Genomic DNA, 21,020 nt, shown 5'->3' on the forward strand with positions numbered 1-21,020 from the left:
GTCCTGCCAGCGCTTCGTGCCCTGTATCCTGTTTCGCCAGGATGTATGCTTTCTTCATTACCAGGCCACCCATGCTGTGGCCAACGACAACGATGTATGTTCTGGAATTGACAATGCATGGCGAGGTACTGATCGCGCCTAGGAAGGACTTGCCAATGTGATGAACATTTAAGCAGTCCTCCTTACCCTTCAAATAATACGAGTCGTACCCGTAGCTATGAAGACGGACATTCCTGAATGCGGGATCCTTGGAGAGCCACTCCTCTGGCCAAAATTGAGATCGCTCTGTGGACGACTTGCTCCATGTCTTTCTAGAATTACCGCCTAAGCCATGGACGAAGATGAGGTCGATCTCGGGCGCTGACGGGGAATATAGGAGGCTCAGTCCAAGTGGTCCCCTATCACCCTTCGCTCGATCGTCCAAGTTAGTTGACGTGTTGGACTGGGGTTTTGACAGAGGAAATAGATTCCTCAAGCCCTTGGTCGAGTCGCGACTGCTTGATGAGTTGTCGGGATGTAGATCAGGCTTTGCGCGCCGCTGCTTTCGAAAGAACTAACTTGGCACAGTCAGCGATGGGGTTGGATTGAAGTTTCCCAAGCGGCCAAGGGATGAGAGTTAACCATTGTAGCCCATAAATCTCAGTGTGTATCAGTGCATTGGGCGCCAATCTCCGTTGTCCGGACTCATCAAAGTGACGATGGTCTATCCACCAAAATAATAATGGACTAATAGTACGGTGGGAAAATTCCCAGGAGACTCGTGATAATAGATGCCCAACATCTCGCGCTCGAAGAACGTAGTCATCCCTGCCCTGCGAGCCACCAACCACCAATCAGCTGATTACTCTAACCGCCAGTCAATGCCACTCGCGGGCCCAACAGCGACGAAGATAATGGCATATATCCATGCTCACCCTAGAAATCGCGCATCAAAGGTTTCAAAAACACCCACATTGACCTGTACTTTGTTAAGCATTTCTTGATGATACCGTATTGATATGGCTCATTAGAAGGATTGTTCATGTATTGTGTATTGTTTCGGAGAACTATTTACCATGAGTTCCCAGACGAGTCCAACATTCGAAATTGGAGACCATGAAGCTTTCATGGAGTTCGCTCTCACTCAAGCAAAAAAGTCACCGCCAGCTGCCAACAAATTCTGTGTCGGAGCCATACTTGTCGACGCCGCTAAGGGCAAAGTCTTATCGACAGGATACTCGCTTGAATATCCGCGAGACTACAAGGGAGATCCAGGCACTACGCACGCAGAGCAGTGTTGTTTTATCAAGATTGCCGATGAGCACAACCTCCCCGAGGAACGCATCCATGAGGTCCTTCCGGAAGATACAGTGCTGTACACGACCATGGAACCATGTAACGAGAGACTGAGTGGCAACATGACTTGCACGACGAGGATCTTGAGGCTTAAGAGCGCCATCAAGACTGTCTATGTGGGGATCAAGGAGCCAGGAACATTTATCGGGCACAACGAAGGACAGGAAAGACTCGAGGCAAACGGTGTCAAGGTCGTGTTCCCTGTTGAACATTGGCGTGATAGGATTACCAAGGTCTCAATGGCTGGGCACTGAAGACTTAAATTGGGTTCGCTAAGAAAAAGAATGCGGCTGCGGGAACACCGGAACGGCCCGTTTAGCCACTAGGCGGCTTTAAGCTAGTTTGCAAGTTAGGAACGGGGATGGCATAAGCATGTAAATACAGGTAGTTAACATAACACAACTGCAGCCTCAGTACATCCTTCTAAAAAAAAAAAAAAAACACTCTTGCTCTCTAGATAGTACCATCAACTAACTGGTGTTGCCTAGGATACTTTTGGCAATTGTCTGATAAGATAGAAACTTGCAATCGAAAAAGATTCGTGGCAGTGGTTGTTGTGTGCCGTTGGCCGTCATCCATACGTGGTTGCGTGACATTTTGGCAGCTCGCTTGCGATTGGGTCAAACGACCATGGTGGTGGGTGCTTCCCAGGAACGCCGCTTATAATAACCCCCTCTCCGAAAGCCCGATCATGTTGAGCCAGCGGGGCGCTGAACAGATTCGGCACAGTCTTTGGCACAGGAAATGAACTACAGCGGTGCAAACGGCTTTGAATTCGGGGCGGGCAATACCAACATTGACCCAGCTGTGTTAAGGGGTAAGCTACAAGCCCTTGGCAAACTGACAAGGTCGTCTTCATATTGACTGCCCTCCAAGAACTGCCAGAGGGATGCAAGGTCACATCCATTGAGAACCATGGCGTAAGCTTCTGGGCGAAGACGGGCCGCATCGATGTTTTGCTCAATGATGGTACACCGAAGTCCTTCTTCATTAAGGCCATTTCAAAAGAATTGGGCATGAATATGACAAGGGGGGAATTCCATTCCATGAGCGCGATACATAACGTTCTGCCAGAAATTGTCCCAAGGCCCATCGCTTGCGGCACGTACCAGACAATAACAGACACCCACTTCTTCCTCTGCGAGTTTCGAGAAATGACTGAGGATATGCCTGACCCTCACAAGTTTGCTGCTCTTCTGTCAACGTTGCACCAGAAAAGCGTATCGCCTACTGGCAAGTTCGGATTCCACATTACCACCTACGCAGGAAACCTACCCCAGTTCGTGACATGGGAAGATAGGTGGGAGACATTCTTCGCCAAGTCCATGAGACAGGCACTTGATCTGGAGATTGAAAGGAAAGGGCCTAGTGAGGAGCTCGAGACTCTCTCACGAGCTCTGTTCGAAAAGGTCATCCCGAGGCTCCTGAGGCCTCTCGAGAGTGACGGCCGAACAGTGAAACCTTCACTGGTTCATGGAGACCTTTGGTACGCAAATGCAGGGATTGATGTAGACAATGACCAGCCTCTTGTCTTCGATGCGTGCTGCTTCTTTGCACACAACGAATGTACGTTCCCTTATTAAACACTTGCAGTCACCTCTGCTAACTAGCTCGAATTTGAAGATGAGTTTGGCCAGTGGCGACCAGCTTGCAATAGGTTTGGGGATGAGTACGTAGCTGCCTACAACACATTCGCCCAGATTTCGCCGCCTGAAGAGGATTTTGAAGGTCGTTTAGACCTCTATAGACTGTGAGATATTCAGAAACTCTTTTACTTCTTCTTGATCTGCGTAGCTGATATCAAGCTAGGAGGTTTGACACACATGTATCAGCCCTTTTTGTCAATAACGAGACACTTCGCACACAGTGAGGCTATTCTCAGTCTACCTACCGTCTAGTTCGGCGGCTAATGAGCTTAATAGGGTCCTTGACGTTATGAGAGATTTGGTCCAGAGATATGGTTAGTGGACGGGCAGCAATCATACGATACCCCCTTTTTTAAAATAAAATAAAAAGACCTCTGTCGTATGCATATGTTTTATCCTCCATCTAGTACCAATTTTACTTAGACTGTTTCGTGTGCTTTCCGTCACCGAAGAGATTTCCCGGGGTCACGCCCTCAACTGCGCAGGTAGCCGAATGTCTTGACGAATTGGAAGGAACAAGACAAGATGACATACGTTTTGTGCTCCTTCCCCTAGGCTTGCAATAAATTAGTATTATTCGTTTGACGTCAAACTAACACGTCATTTTTATTTACAACATTCCTACTGAGCAACTACTAACGAAAGCAAAATGACGTACATAAAGCTAGACCAAGGCAGGCTACTCGTGTCTTTTTGTACCATACAAGGATTACTAACGCGTCGCGCATCGGCTGCAGCTGCGACTGCCGACTCCACTCCTTAGATGCTTTAGGCCATCAACCAGGAATCCTTTACACAACAGCCAACATAACACCATGTCTTATCCACCAGTGGTGATAGAGATCAGTGATGATGATGATGAAGATATAGAAAGAGACGGAGGTCCTGGTTCAGCAGCTATTCTCGCGACTCGCGATAAACAAGCCTTGCTCAAGGCACTCAACTCAATTGAACCGACAGGCGATGATGTCGCAGCTTGCAGTCACTATAACATATTTGTGAATCCCGGTCTCACTATTGATGGCGGCAATCTCATTCGTCTACCGCTTGAAGAGGACGATGCGCGAACCATCAAGGGTGCATGCAGGCAAGCGCCTTTCGGCCATGGCGACAACTCGATACGCAACACATGGGAGCTCGATGCGTCAAAATTCGATTTGGGAAACCCAGAATGGCACAAATTTTTCGAAAAGGTGCTTCAGGATACTGCCACAGGTCTTTGTTCAGGTGAACTCCTTGCCAAACCATACAAGTTACTACTCTGTGAGCCTGGCTCATTCCTCAAACCGCATAATGATTCAGGCAGGGAACGCGGCATGGTCGGAACACTCATCCTCTGTCTTCCTTCAAAGCATGAGGGCGGCGACGTGCACCTGTCGCGTGGCTCTCAAGTAAAACGCCTTTCTACTGCTCCTACTTCCAAATTTGACATTACCTCAATCTCTTGGTTCTCAGACGTGACGCATGAGGTCACAAAAGTGACATCCGGTTACCGGCTTGTCCTTATATACAAACTGTTTATTCGCGGGGATGCCCGGGAGAAAATTGAACGTCTAAAGCACCTGTTGGTCAAGTGGAAATCCCGACCCTGCCAGCCTGATAGAATTATATATCCTCTCGATCATCTTTACCCAGAGGCAAGCCTATGCTTGGGAAATATGAAGGGTCGCGATCGGGCTGTCGCTCACTCTCTAAACAACATATGTTCCAAGGCTGGATTCTATTTCATGCTAGCACATGCGATCCATGTCCGCATGGGAGACGATGACCATGGTGGCTACGATGAGGGCTCGGAAGAATACGGGAATCTCAGATCCATACATACCCCTTCGGGGGTTCAGGTTGCCTCAGATCTCGCTATTAATCATGATGAAATTCTGGGGTACGACATTAATAAAGAGAACCCTGACAGCGAAGACGAGGGCGAATTCACCGGCTTCAAAAACACGGCGCCTACCTTCCGCTATCACAAGACTGTTGCTGTTGTTGTACTGAAGGACCGGCTTCGGAACTATCTCATCAAGGATGTCGGGCCCCCCAGCACAGCCCAAAGAGCCAGCACTGACCGGTTGACCGAAATGGTTCTCCGAGATCTTGCCAACAATCGAGACGATGCATATACGAAGCAGGCGGCCGCAGGTTTTATTGACAACGTACTGCTCCGCAGCAGAGAATCCCAAGGACCAATTGTCAGACTCATATCAAAGTGGGCATTGGAACTCAACAACATAGCAATGTTCCGTACTTGCGTTCAAGCTACATACGCGCCCTTAGCGTCAACTGGTCAAAAATCCCATCGTCCTGTGTATGCAAAGGCTATCAGCCATGAACTTATAAATCATTTCAGAACACGATATGTTGGCCAGGAACATACCATTGATTGGGACTACTGGTAGGTTAAGCTCTCAATGCAGATAGCTCTAACATCTACTATGTTGACATTTATATCTAGGTTCAAGGATTTCAACCAGGCTATTGACATAGCCACGGAATTTGATACCTTCTGTTATTTCTTCCTATCTTCTATAACAAGCGAGCCCCTACGTAATAGTTTCAAAGCATGGGCAGGTCCCATCTACGACAGAAAGCTAGCATCTCAGACTTTATGGACTCTTTCGGATGAGGAATATATTCTCCGTCTCATTGAGAAGCGCAATGTATGGGCATTGCAGAGGTGAGACGGTCCCAGATATGAGACACGCGAATAACTGACTCAGCCCATCAGCTTTCTCCCGAAATTCGTGCCACGTTTCCACCGATCTCTGCTTTGGGCCTTGTTACACACTATCACTTTAGGGCGTTTTAAACGTTTCAAAAATTCCAGAGAGCTCTGCAAATGCATCATGAAGCATGGAAACGGACAGTTGGGCCTCTGCGGCAAGGACATCATGGAAATAGTAAATACCCCGCCAAGCTTCTGCCGCAACAATCTCATCCCCGGACACGCAGTCGAGACTCATCATTCTGAAGCTAATGACCCCGACCCTCGGACTTCTTTTAAGAAGTTTATGAGGATGGTACAGGAAAGTTACATCATCAATGGTGCTGAGCAGGAAGCACTAGGACTTTTACAGCAAAGCTGTCAGAGGCTCGTTGACGAAAGGCAGGTTTGGTCATCAGTAGGTGCTTCTTACCTGGTGAACAACTTTCTCGAACCGCTCGTCGGAATATTTGAGGCATGGAAGGTGCCTCCAACACCTGCGATCCATCAATTCCTCGAGGTTGCGTTGCGAGATGTCATCCACAAGCCGATCACGACCCAACCCGTTCAACTTATGGGATGGGCCCATGAAAAGGTCGTCTGCCCGGTTTTGCCTGATTGCAACCCGTGTCGAGCGCTGAACACTTTTCTCGAGAACCCGCAACAGCAGAAATGGAGCATCCAAGCAGCACAACTTCTCCGAAGACATATCGAGGATCAATTGATGGATCCACACTACTCACTGGAAACGACCAGAGAAGGTGTGCCATATAAATTAGTGGTGACCAAGCTAGGAACAAACTATGACAAGACATCTGGTATCTGGCAACGCCAGGCCCAGCAAGTTGCACAAAATGCTTATGCATTAAGACGCGACTACGTGAAAGCTTTGCTGGGCGAGGACAAGTATAACGCGCTTGTCATGGTCGAGCAGCCAAGTCAGGAGAATGTTGGAACCACGAGCCAAGAAAATGGAAATTATGAACAGTCGAACGCGAAACGTAGGCGAATATGGGAATGAATCTAGGGTCAATTACCAGGGGCGTCTTGCGAACAGCTCAAGTATCCTCATTTCCCTCTACTCCGTCCTGATTGCAGTGAGGTAGGGCTCTTGCACATGCTGCCTAATATACATGTTTCATCATGTTGGGGGATAAAGCGGGACGAACTACCACCTTCAAACAATTGTTAACCCGTCAAGTCGGTCAACAAGATTTCGATTCTTCCGCTTTATGCTATATCTACCAAGATTACCCCAGACGGTCAAAGAAAGAAAATCACAGCGCATGTCGCTCACTGATAAATAAAGGAACTGACTCTATTACTGTCTCCTGCATTCTCATTTACTACTCAAAGCAAGATTTACGGGTTACAAATATAATTCAACGCCAACTACACGAGATAATTTTGTTACGAAAGAAATGCGCGCTACTCGGAATTATCGACGACAAACCAGACAGTGCTTTGGGGGAAAGTTTGGTTTATTGTGATGATGGTGTATCTCATTGCGATGCCTTCTTGGTATCAAACGGAAGGTCAGACTCCAACAACAGCTGATTGGCTTCCGTAGCTCAGTTGGTTAGAGCGTCGTACTAATACTTCAATCTGAATATTCAGTGATGCGAAGGTCTCAGGTTCAAGCCCTGGCGGGAGCATGTCTCTCATTGCCTATCAGCTATCTTTTTTTGCATTTTTGACCACATCTCTCAGGCAGAGAGACTGTTTACTTATTTATTATTACTATTCATCCCGAGCACCCAGTGTGCCCATCTCATTTGAACTCTGATAGGGCCCAGTTTGTAGCCAGCAAATGCAAGAGTCACTCACATACGTTAGCAGGCTCCTTCATATCTGTTGCTTCTACTCCTTGTACAAAAGCGCAAGCTTGTTTGTATTGGGTTTTCTGTTCTTGGAACATGAAACCTCGGAGCGGCTGCAGTAAAGAGAAATGGCAGGAGAATTCACAAATCACATGTCACTTGTTTAAAAGAATGACGAAGCTGAGATCCAGAATCATTTGCTAGTACTCTTGATTTATGGTAAAGTAAAACGTTGACAGGTCTATCCAACTCCAGCCATGCATCATCGCTATGTCTATCCAAACCCAAACTCCTATATAAATACCCACATCAAACATCATAAAATTATACTTGCAATGCTTCCAGACCAACTGTGAAATCCTCTATCTCCATTCCTCTGAAACCTTCCTCGGTCACCCAAGCTCGTCCCTTTTCAGGGGTAAAGAGGGTTTCACAGGATCGACCTACTACCAAGAGTCCTGGTGGACGGCTGCCCTCTGTCTCAATGGCCTCGGCGACGTGCTCGAGAGTCGTTCGGATAACTCGCTGATCAGGACAACTGGCACGCTCGATAACAGCGCAAGGTGTGTTGCGCGGCCACAGAACTCTCTTGCTCTCGCCTGTTATGGGAGAGACTTGGGTAGGCTCTGGGGGAGGGGGAGGCTGCGCCGTAGCAGCGTCCTCGTTGACCGGATCCAAAGGCTCAAGTTCAACATGGGTAGTGAGCTCACGGATCAAACCGTTGATACGATGCAGAGCCATAAGGAAGACCACTGTTCGGCTGGGCACAAATTCAGGTGGTGAAGGTGCTTTGCCCTTCTTTCCTGTACCGGTGCAGATGAGGATTTGATCAGCAATATCACGCTGGGTAGGAGGAATAGCAGCGAAAAGAGGTGCGCTTAGAGCACTGGTGACGCCGGGAAGAACGGAGACCCTGTCTCCATAACCGTGCTGGCGGAAATAGGCAACCTCTTCACCACCACGACCGTATACATAAGGGTCTCCCTGCTTGAGACGCAACACAGTCTTGCCCTCTTGGACTCCAGCAAGAGCCATTTCAAGAAGCTCTTCTTGAGCGCGATCGGCGTTTCCGGGGAACTTGCGAGCAATCTGGACAGGAGTACGGCGGGGAATGAGGTCCAAGACACCAGAAGGAACAAGCTTATCGGCAAGAATAAGATCAGCTGACTTGATAGCCTTATGGGTAGCTTGTGTAAGTAGATCAGGGTGACCAGGTCCGCTACCAGCCAGAATAATTGTACCAACACGCTTCTCAGGAGTGCCAGGGTCGCGCTTGATATCGGGTCCGTTGCCGGGATATGACTTGAGAACCGTCTCTACATCGTCGTCGGTGATAGCAGCCAGACGCTTAAGAGGCCAATATTCACAGACTTGGCTGAGCCAGCGCACTCGTCGGTTCTTGGCATCCTCTTCTGTAACGAGGCGGTTGAAATGGGCGTCCTGGTCAAAAGAGTCGTCGGGGGAGGCGGGGTCGTCTTCAGCCACCAGAGCGTCTTCGGTGTGGATGCGACGGCGAACATCTCCGAGTCGCGTACAGGCAGCGCCGAGGTTGGTAGGGAGCGAAGCGGCAATATCGCGACGAATTCTCGAGGCCAACTTACAGCCACGACCATTCGTAGTGACGCCGATCTGGAGAGGACCGTCGCTGTGTGTGGAGAGAAGAGAGAATGTACATAGTTGAGGAGCGTCGACGACGTTTACGGGGATACGGTTTCGTTTGCAGAGAGTAGAGATATGAATGGCTAATAAATCAGTTAGTCAAATAAATGCAATAATATGGGATTTATTCAGTAACTTACTCTGAGCATCTCGTGGTGCTGAAGTGACAAAGACAGCGTCCACCACACCATCGACTTCCTGACGACCAAGTCGCAGCAAATCGGTATCCTGGAATTCCTTTTTGTGCCATTGAACGCTTCCGTCGTCTATTCTCTTCTGGAGAGCATAATGAAGCTCAGCGCCTTCGGGGGCAATAAGAATTGGCTGTGCGCCAGAACCTAGAGACTGACCACATCGAGTCGCAGCGAGTGGGTTTGTACCAATAACGAGGTGAATGTTGCCTCTACAGTTGAGCGCTGTAAGAAGCGAGGTCGGTATCGTAGAATCCATGTTTGATATAGTTAAATCTGCCTAGAATAAAATAACAAGAACAAGACCAGTATTTGACTCAAGCACAATGTCGCCATTGCGAGATTCGGCCGGCTTATAAACGAGGTCCCATGTCGAACTGAACTAGTAGACCCTTTCTTTCCCGCATGCTAATTACCCTTGTCCTCCTTCCCTCATGGCAAAAAAAAAGTTACCCCATTGCCCCTCCCCCTCCATACTCCAAATAGAGGTTACGTGATTGGTTTAAACTCACGCCATCTTCCTTAATCGGCCTGTCGGCGGGCACCAAATCGACTCGCGATAACGCAATCGCCGACTTCCGCGGGCCGCAAGCGGAGATGTCAAAATTGCGATAAAGCACGTTATTTCTGGTAACCGCTCAATGATTTGTGGCATGGAATTCCGCGGTTGTGGTTCTTTGTTCGGAAATGCGAATTTCCAGAAAACCATCTGATTATGGGCACGTGAGACCTCAACATCCGTGCCATCCTACCCTTGTCATTAGTAGTCATGATGGGGTTCTCATGATGAGCAACTTGGATCACAACTCGAGCCATTACAAAACATTGGAACACAAATTGACGCTGCTCTATAATAAAACAATGATAAAAAGAATATAGATGCAGATGCAAAGCTGCCTTGCTCATCCATCGCCCAGCATATGTCTTACACTCCCCATTATTCCCATTATTAACCCCAGCAAAAGTACAAGCCCATGTCTACCCAGGTCAGGCATACTTCACAAAAACTTCCACCGCACTCCCTCTAACAAACCAATATACCAAAAACGAAAATAGAAAAAAAAAAGTGCCTCGCTTGTTTGCAATCGTACTTATAGGAACAGCCCGATGCGGGGGTCGAACCCGCAACCTTGAGATCGCGTACTCGTAAGAGTCTCACGCTCTACCGATTGAGCTAACCGGGCGTGGCTCTTATTGTTGAAACGGGTTGTCCTTGACAGGGTTCAAGAAGCTGGCAACTCCTTTTCGTCGCGATCTAAACATAAACCTCATGCTATAATCTTCAGAAACATGGCTCACACTCATTATTCAAGATCCGATTGCGTTGGAAAGTCATTTATTGTTCAGTGTTGAGATATATCGTCATGTCCAACGCCGTCATATCATGTCACGTCCGGCCCGTTATCATCCTTTGTACAATATCTATTTTACATCAATAATACATCTGATCATCAGCGTCGGCTTCTTCTCTCAACCTCAGATTCATCCTCCAGCTCAGCTTCGACTTCCTCGTCCATCTGCTTGGAGATCATTCTCTCCTCCTCTTCCTCAGCCTCCATGATCTCTTGGAGAAGACGGCCCTTCTTGTCCAGCTTGTTCCTTCCACGACGCTCACGAGGAGCATTCTTCTCGCTGGCACTGATACCGCCGGGGCCCATGACAATTTCGACCTTTCTGGGCTTCTTGCCCTGTCCGGCTCGCTTGCCACCGTCATCAGGACCCTTGCCAGCGCGGACGGTTCGCTGCACCCTTGTCTTGGCTCCCAGAGCCCAAAGGTCACCCCATTTCGACTTGCGGGCATCGTGATATGCTAGTTTGCTAAAACTCTTGGAGACCGTCCATCGCTCGACTCTGCCCTCTGGCGTGCACAGGTCAAGCGTGACGTGTCCCTTTCGCTTCAGAGGAGGCATGATCATTCGTGGAAGACTCTGCATGTCGGGTTTTACATCCGAGTTTTCGTATCCCTCAAACGCCTGGTTTGCCGCTTCTTTTCCAGTCACAGGCTTCTCTTTGGAAACACCTCGTCTGATAGCGACGTAACTGAACTCGACCTCACCCTGGTTATTGGAGCTGTTTCCAAGCATCTTGGTGTAGAACATGGGACGGACGAATCGCTGGCTGAAATGGCAGTAATCCTTACGGCCGGCGCTCTTTCCAGGTGTCTGATACATGGGGCACAGACCCTGGTTGGTACAAGGAGCGACAACATATCCGGGTTCCTTTTCACGGTCATAAGCAGGGTTGAAGTCTTCGGGGAGAAGCTCAGGCTCTCCAGACTGGGGAAGAAGGAACTGCTTGAGAACTGTGTCACGAACGTGGGCCACGGCCTCAAATCCGCGAGGGTGAGCTTTCTCCAGGACAATCAAAACACCACCATCCTTGTTCAATAGGTTCCAAAGGTTGTTAAGGACGGCTTGTCGGTAGTGGTCCTGTTCTTCCTTGAGGAAAAGATGCGAGGCGACAATAACATCGTAGCTCTTTCGAGCCTGTGGTTTGTCTCCAGCATCCAGTCGTTCACCCTTCATCTCTCCTGAATGTTCATAATCAGGAAGTCTGGGAAGAAAAGTCGTATTCTCAAGGAACGTCTTGGTGCGGTGTCGTAGACGATCGGAACCAACAATGACTGAGCGTTTGCCAGGGATCTTGTTTCCCTTGACCTCACCCTTCTCCTTCAACAAATCCCATTCTGCTTTTACAATCTCGTCCCATGCAATCAATCCTGCACCACCAGATCCTGCATCGAGGACACTAATACCACTGCCGCTCTTGAGCTTGGACTGGAGCCAGTCGCTTCCGGCTCGCTTGCGGACCTCTCTGAGGGTGGCCATGACAGAGGCATAGGCCGGGGGCAAGAATCCCGCAAGGAAAGCATCACCCTCAATCTCAGTCATGTGTCGCTGGTCTGCTGGGAGACCAACACCATGCATGTTTCCGTTCCTCTTGGCTGCAGGTGTCGCAGGGGACAAAGGAAGGCCAGGGCCACCAAAGGCAGTCTCGGCAGCGCTCTTGACATGGTCAATATGCGTTCGCTGCAAAAGGTCGCGAATGGGCGTGATCAGCTCCTCCATTGGCAAGGAAATTTCGACAGGGCTATCGTAGAAGCGACCCTCAATGGACAAGGGATGGAAACGGCCAGCTTCACCGGTTGGTCGTTCGCGTTGGTCGTACTCCTCAGGCCATTGTGGTTGTTCCTCCTCCAATTGCTCCATAGCGAGCTCCTCTTCTGCAGCGGCCTTGTTTTCAGCCTCTTGCTGCTCCTTTTGTGAGATCTTAAAGTCATCCGAAAGCTTTTTCAAAGCATCGTACTCTCGCTGACTCCTGGCAACCAAATCGACATAACCTGGGGCCTGGTATGCTAATTGGTCCATTCCGGGATCTTCCAAATCGGCTTCTGGCTCTGTCTCGCCTGTCTCTTCCACATTCTCACTGAGTGGGATCTCGTAGGTAATTTCCTCAAATTCGCCATCTTCAAGCTCTCGTAAAAGAGTCCCCTCATTATCTGGTCGTAAAGTCTGCTCCATATCGGCATGCTCTGGAATACCGACATCCTCAGGTCTTGTCTCACGCAATGGCGCTCCATACAATCGTTCGTAGACCGCATATTCTTCGTCATTTAAATATCCTTTGGGGAGGGTATCTCGGAATCTCTGTTTAGCATCCCGGACAATTTGTTCAATTTCCTCCGGTGATGCCGGGGGCTCTGATTGAGAATCCTGTCGCAAGCATCTTGAAGTCGAAAATGCCTGTGTAATTGCTGCGTTCCTATTGGACTGAGTCTTTAAGAAGGGCGAAATCCGTCTTGTGCGAAGGAAAGGAGTGGAAGAAGAGTAAAATCGAGAAGATACTGTTAAAGAAGAAACATTACACCTCGGGCATGCATTTCGAATTCCTCTGGCTGACAACATTTTCCCTAATGTACAAATTTGAGGTATGGAGATGGAAATTTATCGAGCTTCATCAGGACGGTTTTGTCCAAACGCGTTCTCACGTGACTTTAAGTGGCGATTATATCCAACAGCTCACAATTGAGTATACGATCAAGGGAAACTGAAGAATAAGATCAGATTATACGTAGTAAAAATGGAAATGATATTCTATAGCTGTGGAATAGCTACGCTTAGCAAAAGTGTATAGCTACGCCCAAATAAATCCCTGAACCCTTAGTAAACGCCATACGAATACCCTACACAAGCTATTTAATCGCCACCAAGATCCGCCAGCGTCTTGAAAGAAGAGCGCGGAGGGGCTCTAGCACCTCCAGGTCCCTGACCAAAGCTACCGCTGCTTCCGGATGTTGGTTTTCGATGGACGTTGAATGGACTCTTCTCGGCTGACTTGTAGGGATCAAACTGTCATTTCGTTAGCGATTTCCATACCCCCAATTTCTTTATGATCTCCTTACCGAGAGTAATGACACAAAATATAGTCCAAAGAAAGCTATCAAAGCATCAAAGATGCCCTTCAAGTTCCACCTCTTCGACAACGGAGCCGATCGCGCATCGCCACCCAGTGTTCGCCCAGGAGTCTTGAATACGTCGCCAGTGACGGGACCACCGAGCTTCACAGCGTTCTTGATAGCCGCTGTGAGCGCGGGTGGGTTTGCGCCTTTGATGGTCTCGATACAGGCGCCGTTCTGGAAGATCTTAAAGGTGGGCATGGCGGAGACGCCTTGAGCTCGCGCAATACCGGATTGACTATCGACGTTGATCTTGGCAAATGCCACCTTTTTCGGGCTCGAGTGTTCTTTGGCGAGGGCTTCGAATGTGGGCGCGATCATCTTGCAAGGGCCGCACCAGTCGGCATAGACTAAACGGTGTTAGTGATCATGAATGCATCCGCGGGGTCTTTCGTACGTACAATCTGCGATGACAACATTAGTACCTGCGAGGAGGCTACTCCATTCAGACTCGGAACCGATGCTAATAGGGCCGCTCATGGTTGCGATGTCGTTATTGTTGAAGTCGTTTAATTGAGAGGAAAGGCCACATCTGTCGCATAAGTGTTGTTGGCCGTGACGCTGACCAAGCGCGGGAGTGGCATGTACGAGCTGCAAAGAGCAGGCGGTAAGGAAGGCGGACAGATTCTGCCGGACAATAAGACGCACTATCTGAACTTTTTGTTCAGAGTTAGTTCACTTGATATCCATACTACCTATTCGAGCTTATCATTATCAAAATGTCGTACAGCGAGCGCAACTCCAAGGTCAGTCAACTTAAATAGCATTATTCCTCAACAATTTTTCTAACATGAAGCAGAAGCGAAAGACCGAGCACAATGGTGGTGGGCAGGATCAAAGATCCTTCAAGCCTTCTGCGACTTTCAATCCTACTGATGGAGGCCGACCATGGACTCTGTCTGTCGCAATTCCCAGCAGTATCCTAACAAAGTATGTAATGAACCGGGAATAGCCACTTCGATCCTAACCAGCCCCAGCCTTGCGACTGCCGATCAGCGAATGACCCAGCCCGCGCGCATTGCTCGTGCTCTCGCCGTCTTCTCTGTCGATGAAGTTGTCGTATTTGACGATTCACCTGTCTCCACCCGACCTCGTCAAACAGACCCAAACAGCTACACAGGCGACACCGATCCATGTCACTTCCTTGCGCACATTCTGTCCTTCCTTGAGGCGCCCCCATTCATGCGCAAGACTCTTTTCCCTCTTCACCCTAACCTGCGACTCACTGCCATGCTGCCCAGTCTCGACATGCCGCATCACCCCAACCCCAGAGATTATCTCTCTTACGCCGAGGGAGTTACTGTCGCTGGCGCGACTAGCACAGGATCCGGAACCCTTGTTGAATGTGGCTTGGAAAACCCTGTCGAGATTGAAGCAGACATCCCTCCTAAGACGAGAATAACACTCAAGTTCCCCGAAGATGAGAACCAATACCCTGAGCCTGTTCATCCCGCTGCGCCAAGAACTGAAGGTGGCTACTACTGGGGTTATACCGTCAGAAAGGCCAACTCTCTCTCCAAGGTTTTCACTGAGAGCCCCTACGAGAATGGTTACGACGTTAGCATTGGCACATCCGAACGTGGTGTTCCAGCTTCAAAGGCATTCCCGCCTACCAAGAAGGTCAACTTCAACCATCTTCTCATTGTTTTCGGTGGCCCGCGTGGTATAGAATTCGCGGCCATGAACGACGAAGAGCTTAGCAGCATGGAGATTCAGGGCTCCAAAACGAAGGAGCTGTTTGATCACTGGATCAATGTTCTGCCTAACCAGGGCAGTCGAACCATTAGGACGGATGAGGCTGTTTTTATTGCTTTGACTTCGTTGCGAGGTATTTGGGATTCTAATTAGGTGACTGGTATAGCAATTGATACCCCTGCTTGAGCTTGCCTCCCCCCGTGCCTTACATTAGAGTTAGTATATCAACCATTCATGATACATACAAAGCCAAAGTGTCTGCAAATGTACTGTTGTTGTCAACTGCCTGAACCAAATCTGCGCCATCGCGCTCCACCATGGTTTGAGCTCCAACCGTACTCAATCCCAAAAACTTTAAATCAGTGCTGCGGCCTCGAATGCTCAAGATCTTCTCCTGACAGAAGAGTGGTGATTTGTTACTGGCACACGTGTCGTTGTAGTTAATGAAGAAAGAATATAGCCCTGCGCCATACGTCGCAATATTGCTCGAATCAATGATTCTCATTGCCCAGCCCATATTGCATCTAGCATCAGCGTTTCCCCGGCAGTCTTGCTTAAAGTCCGGATCGTAGAGGGAGGGTACAGGTGGGAATGGGTACTGGGCCAAAGGTACAGGTTGAAAGTACGCTTGTTCCGTCTGTGCATGACCGATGTACACGTCTTTAGTTTTGGCGAACTGATATTGGTATAACACATGGTGTTCTGAACCAGTTGCACTGAGCCAGATGCGACCTCTCTGGGCTTCCACAAGAACACCTCGGCCTGCAAAGAGAGCAACCCGTGCATACTGCTGATTCTCCAGATCATGATCTGCGACCCAGAACCAACAGTTTTCTGTAAAGAGCCCCCCGGCAGATTTCGTTATATGGAAGCTCATATAAGCTGCCAGACACCGTGGGTTTATAACATTGGCTCCTTTGATAGCAGGGCATTCAGGAACCTGAAGATACGTTCCTGCGAAACCACCGATTCTAGTGTGAACATCCCACATGCCTGATGGAGATTCAGGGCTGTATAGATTGTACTCAATAAGAACAGCGCCTGCTGCTGCTCCTCGTGTTGAGATGATAGTGTCAGACCATTCGATCTGGCCAACTTCTCCTGGACGGCCAACTTGAATAATTGGCCGAGGCTTGTTGATATCTTCAAACTTTTGCCCAGTGCCCATGATGATTGATGCAAGAGCTTCACCAACTATCTTGGCGTCTCGAGGGATGTAGACGGTATCTGTAACCATGTAATATCCAGCGTCAAGATATGCGATGAGATTGTTTTCTGCGGTGTACTTGAACAGGTTGTTGAGTGCTTGGGTATCATCGTGTGAAGCATCCCCATACGCTCCATTCTCCTTTGCTGACATGAAGAATTTGCTCGGAACGTTTTCATACTGTGGTTTTGATCGTTCATAGTAGATACCGTGATCGAGGAGGCTTCCACTTCGAGGTAGCGAGACTGGGTAAAATGCACCCGCATCAAAATTACCCTTCGAGTTAGCATAATGTCCCTAATTCTGTTAGTAGTTTTCGCGTCTATTCGAGAAACATACCATCACAAAAATAGAATCTTTTCCTGGTTCCACAGCCGAGCGTGCATGATCAACGCCTTCAGAGTCCAACACAACGCTTTTCACGTTCTGAAACTTGACGTTCTCGAAAGCCAAAGACGCTGCACCATTTGTGGCCTGTGAACTGTTACGAGTCGTGAAAATGGCAATGTCGATATTTTCGAACCAACTGTCAAGCATCGTAATAGAACCAACACTATACGATGCAGGGTCCATCATGATACCAACTCGGCAATTTTTGAATACGGCACTCTTGAAAGTCCACCCCCAATCCCAGGGCATCCAAATCGCAACATCGGCGCCAACAAACCATAGATTGCGTGCTGTGAACTGCTGGTTTCCGAGGACAGTGGCATTTCCACCGCCATGAAAGTATAGGTCGTTGAGGAGACCACCAGATCCTTCTTCGATAAATAGACCCGTGTGTCTGTTTCCGGGAGCAGTTGACAGTCTAAACTCACAATTTGTGATAGATGTTGCTTGCGAAGATGGCCAATGAATTCCGATAGCTGGAAACTCAGGGGGTAGAGCGGTCGTGTCCAGGACTAGGTTACGAATCTGGCGAAAGAAAACGTTGGTTGAGTTGTATGACAGACTCCCGCCTGATAGATAGGGGTTCGAGTCGATCAAACCAAAACTTTTGGTGGAAAATGACCCAGAGGCTTTTATTACTGGACGGTTGGTAGGATCGCCAATGATTTGGGTGTAGTAGAGATCAATAATCGAATCGCTGATGAGGTACGTTCTGGTCCAATAGTTAGAAAGTGTGTTTCAGCAGCAACTTCCCAGACACTCACCCAGAAGGAATGTAGATAGTCGCTGGTGAAATAGTGCTTCCTCTACAAATGCCAGGAATACATCGAGTACCCGCGCTGATAGCAGCATTAATGGCGTTCGTATCATCGGTCACTGTTTTATCAGTTCAGAAGTAACTGACAAGATCAGACAACTTACACCCGTCGCCGACGGCACCAAAGTCCTTCACGTTGCGAAACACGCGATATTGAGAGTCGGGGTAGTAGGGAGAAGTGCCACGATGTTCGATCTCCTCGAGCCAGTATTTGCTTCTTACGACACTCGCAAAAGCGAGTAGCAAGAGCACTTTGAGCCTCATCTCAAAGATCTTGTGTAGGTAAGCCTGACTGATGAGAAGCTCAAGTTTGAGGTGGGTGATATTTTTACTAGAAACAACTGTAGCAGTATGAAGATTGGAAGTAACGAAGGTGAGCTGTCTGGGCTTTGGTCAAGAGTTGGAAAGAGTATCCCGTGTCTTATGTACTCCTGCCCCTTGTTGTCGAGGCTCACAACCGCACCTTCCCTTTACAACTGACATATGCGTCACTAATAACACAACACCATACTTTCATCCCATCTTGTCTGCGTATCGAATCAGAAGTCACTCATGATCTCCTGAAGTAACCTTCAAAGGTGAAACGAGCCTTGAGCAGTGAGTGAGTGTGTTGCAAAGTCCCCCTGGACAGTACATGCAAACCCCGCGATGCGGTGTCCAACCTTGAACTCATCATCTGTTTATGCAGTGGTTCAGTTACATCATCGTGCAGAAACTGAGGAAATTTTGATTAAAATGCCGTCAACGTGAAAATGGTTAATGTACAACCCTCTGAAGGGTAAGTGATTGTATTTGACCATGCGACAATATGTCGCGGCAGTCTTGTTGAAGACCATGTTTTTCTAGTTGAATATCTGACCCTATCCCAAAACGCCTTCCGATACGGTCATATCCCATGATTATATAGTGTAGTATGGTTTGAGGTGAATAGAGGAGTACAGCGATCTACGTTTAGATCGACGATTGAGTTGAGTCGAGAGCGACGGTCTGGCCGAGGTTTCCACTGGCCATGGCCTTCTCGCCAGAGCGCTTGCGAAGGACGTTCTCGATAAAGGCCTCACCAGCCTTGTACGAGGAGCGCACAAGAGGGCCACTGGCGCAGTACAAGAAACCCATATCCAGAGCACGCTTGCGCCACATCTCAAACTCATCAGGAGTCACATACTTCTCTACCTTAAGGTGACGCTTAGTTGGTCGCATGTATTGACCAAATGTGACAACGTCCACGTCTGCCTTTCGGAGTTCTGAAGAGGGTTAGCTAAGTTCATATTTTTTTAATAAACGAGAATTCTTACCCTCAAGCGCAGACATAAGCTCACGCTCCTGCTCACCGAGACCAAGCATCAGACTGGTCTTGGTGATAGGACCATCTTTGCCCATAACATCCTTAACGTGCTTCAAGACAGCCAAACTCTGTCGGAAAGTAGCTCTTCGGTCTCGCACATAAGGAGTGAGGTCCTCGACGGTCTCAACATTGTGTGCATATACATCAAGTCCACTCTCGGCCACAACCTTGACCATATCCAAATCTCCACGGAAGTCACCGGTCAAGGCTTCAACGAGCAATGAGGGCTTCTTTTGCTTAATTCTTCGAATTGTCTCCGCAAAGTGGTGCGCACCACCGTCTGCCAGATCGTCACGGTCCACGCTGGTCAACACAACGTAGCCCAGACCCCACCTAGCCAATGCTTCTGCAGTATTCTCGGGCTCGTGAGGATCCAACGCAGCAGGGTTTCTGTTTGTCTTGACACTGCAGAAACGACATCCTCGGGTGCATGTATCTCCCATCAGCATGATGGTAGCTGTCGCAGCGTTCTTATCGGAACCACCCCAACATTCTGAAATGTTGGGGCATCGAGCCTCCTCGCAAACAGTGTGTAGTCCCAATCCTCGCAGATCCTTCTTGATGCTCTTGAAGTTATCGTTACCGGCGGGGATCGGCGTCTTGAGCCATTCTGGCAGTCGTGTGATCGTTCGTTTCTTGCCCTCTGGGCCGACTTCGGCGGTCTTGAGAGAGTAGGCCTCTGCTGCAGACAGTGGTTGGGCGGGAGAAGAGGTAGCAAGGAAGTCGTTGAAGTCGGAGACTGTTGTGTCCTTGAAATAACTCTTTCTTTGAGGTTTAGCAGGCTCGTTGCCACTGGGAGGTACAGTGGCGAAAGTTCGGAGGGTGGGAGTTGCGCTCAGCGCTTTGCGGAGAGGGGCATGCGCCCGCTTTAGAGAAGCCAAGGATGCCATTGTGACTTTATGAAGAATATAAACACCTTTCCCTTCCGTGGAAAAGAATAAAAGAAAGGGTCTTGGAGGGTCTTCTAGATATGGAGAAGGGAACTCAACGTTGAGCAAAAGCTGGAAGCAGCTTTATTAGATGGAACTCAAAATCGTAGATTCGGGGGCAAAGGCCGATGTGACCCGCATAATCCCGGCCGCCAACCGATGCTGTGACCAATGAAAAGACATCGTATTATCCTTATTCAGCTCCATCGACTTTTCTCCAACGGCACGGCGCGGGGACAGAAGAAGAAAAGAATTGCTTACATGCAGATATTGAGATGAATACTGATAATAGAGTCTGATTCTGATATCAATTATACCGTATGAAAGCCCGTATCTCCGGTCATTGATTCATCTACTTGCTTTATCCTGGTAATGCTATTGTAAACCACTTTTCTCGTCCAGATATAATTTGTACTCCGATCTTTTTCTTACTCCAACAAATTCCCCAGGGTCCTCTGACGCCTTAGGCGCCTTCTTCTCATTAGTCATCGGACGTTGAGTTCCATTCCGAGGAACAAGTCGGCCGGCAATTACAACAACCCAATTGGAGACATTTCACTTTCACTTTTCCAATACACAGGTTATTAAGGCGTAAAGTCTTATTACTCTCATGCTATCTACTAGCCCATCGGGGCTCGTCTCATCATCGTTCATCTTAAAAATCACCAATCCTCCTTTTTTTTCTTCATGTAAATCGTATCACAACCCCTTTCCGAATCAAATCAAAGTCATACTCCAAGCTGCAAACCGTCCTCCAGAGGTCAGTGCACATAAGCCAGTGCCTCGGATCACCTGCGCCGTCGTAAAAAAGGGGTATCGCCAAAAAGAG

At 48.6% G+C, this 21,020-nt stretch overlaps 9 protein-coding genes and 2 non-coding genes across 11 annotated transcripts; 5 read left to right on the forward strand and 6 right to left on the reverse strand.

Moving 5' to 3' along the window:
• Nucleotides 1-1,055: 1,055 nt before the first annotated feature.
• Nucleotides 1,056-1,589, forward strand: FGSG_09451 (uncharacterized protein; the record flags this gene model as incomplete). The annotated part of the gene is made up of 1 exon (XM_011329978.1): nt 1,056-1,589. One exon carries the CDS (start codon nt 1,056-1,058, stop codon nt 1,587-1,589), a length of 534 nt encoding a protein of 177 aa, XP_011328280.1.
• A 490-nt stretch (nt 1,590-2,079) lies between these two features.
• Nucleotides 2,080-3,089, forward strand: FGSG_09450 (uncharacterized protein; the record flags this gene model as incomplete). Its single annotated transcript, XM_011329979.1, has 3 exons — nt 2,080-2,152; nt 2,221-2,901; nt 2,959-3,089. 3 exons carry the CDS (start codon nt 2,080-2,082, stop codon nt 3,087-3,089), a joined length of 885 nt encoding a protein of 294 aa, XP_011328281.1.
• A 1,646-nt stretch (nt 3,090-4,735) lies between these two features.
• Nucleotides 4,736-5,659, forward strand: FGSG_09449 (uncharacterized protein; the record flags this gene model as incomplete). The annotated part of the gene is made up of 2 exons (XM_011329980.1): nt 4,736-5,373; nt 5,434-5,659. 2 exons carry the CDS (start codon nt 4,736-4,738, stop codon nt 5,657-5,659), a joined length of 864 nt encoding a protein of 287 aa, XP_011328282.1.
• Nucleotides 5,660-7,242: 1,583 nt separating this feature from the next.
• FGSG_20733 lies at nt 7,243-7,337 on the forward strand. Its single transcript has one exon. It is a non-coding gene; the product is annotated as a tRNA-Ile (tRNA).
• Nucleotides 7,338-7,422: 85 nt separating this feature from the next.
• Nucleotides 7,423-9,611, reverse strand: FGSG_09448 (uncharacterized protein; the record flags this gene model as incomplete). Its single annotated transcript, XM_011329981.1, has 4 exons — nt 7,423-7,464; nt 7,514-7,615; nt 7,950-9,244; nt 9,302-9,611. 4 exons carry the CDS (start codon nt 9,609-9,611, stop codon nt 7,423-7,425), a joined length of 1,749 nt encoding a protein of 582 aa, XP_011328283.1.
• Nucleotides 9,612-10,453: 842 nt separating this feature from the next.
• On the reverse strand, nt 10,454-10,536 carry FGSG_20732. Its single transcript has one exon. It is a non-coding gene; the product is annotated as a tRNA-Lys (tRNA).
• A 267-nt stretch (nt 10,537-10,803) lies between these two features.
• Nucleotides 10,804-13,257, reverse strand: FGSG_13585 (uncharacterized protein; the record flags this gene model as incomplete). Its single annotated transcript, XM_011329982.1, has 1 exon — nt 10,804-13,257. The coding sequence occupies one exon, from the start codon at nt 13,255-13,257 to the stop codon at nt 10,804-10,806; it is 2,454 nt and encodes an 817-aa protein (XP_011328284.1).
• Nucleotides 13,258-13,400: 143 nt separating this feature from the next.
• FGSG_13584 (uncharacterized protein) lies at nt 13,401-14,327 on the reverse strand. The gene is made up of 3 exons (XM_011329983.1): nt 14,210-14,327; nt 13,755-14,158; nt 13,401-13,701 (listed from the first exon to the last, which is right to left on the reverse strand). The coding sequence occupies exons 1-3, from the start codon at nt 14,286-14,288 to the stop codon at nt 13,549-13,551; spliced, it is 636 nt and encodes a 211-aa protein (XP_011328285.1). The 5' UTR covers nt 14,289-14,327; the 3' UTR covers nt 13,401-13,548.
• Nucleotides 14,328-14,527: 200 nt separating this feature from the next.
• FGSG_09446 (uncharacterized protein) lies at nt 14,528-15,656 on the forward strand (the record flags this gene model as incomplete). Its single annotated transcript, XM_011329984.1, has 3 exons — nt 14,528-14,554; nt 14,608-14,738; nt 14,780-15,656. The coding sequence occupies 3 exons, from the start codon at nt 14,528-14,530 to the stop codon at nt 15,654-15,656; spliced, it is 1,035 nt and encodes a 344-aa protein (XP_011328286.1).
• A 79-nt stretch (nt 15,657-15,735) lies between these two features.
• Nucleotides 15,736-18,181, reverse strand: FGSG_09445 (uncharacterized protein; the record flags this gene model as incomplete). Its single annotated transcript, XM_011329985.1, has 4 exons — nt 15,736-17,007; nt 17,050-17,812; nt 17,865-17,976; nt 18,022-18,181. 4 exons carry the CDS (start codon nt 18,179-18,181, stop codon nt 15,736-15,738), a joined length of 2,307 nt encoding a protein of 768 aa, XP_011328287.1.
• A 494-nt stretch (nt 18,182-18,675) lies between these two features.
• Nucleotides 18,676-20,225, reverse strand: FGSG_09444 (lipoic acid synthetase). Its single transcript, XM_011329986.1, has 2 exons — nt 19,213-20,225; nt 18,676-19,161 (listed from the first exon to the last, which is right to left on the reverse strand). Exons 1-2 carry the CDS (start codon nt 20,150-20,152, stop codon nt 18,869-18,871), a joined length of 1,233 nt encoding a protein of 410 aa, XP_011328288.1. The 5' UTR covers nt 20,153-20,225; the 3' UTR covers nt 18,676-18,868.
• Between the last annotated feature and the right edge of the window lie 795 nt (nt 20,226-21,020).

This window comes from Fusarium graminearum, chromosome 4, assembly GCF_000240135.3.
Source record: "Fusarium graminearum PH-1 chromosome 4, whole genome shotgun sequence".
NCBI classification, from domain to species: Eukaryota; Fungi; Ascomycota; class Sordariomycetes; order Hypocreales; family Nectriaceae; genus Fusarium; species Fusarium graminearum.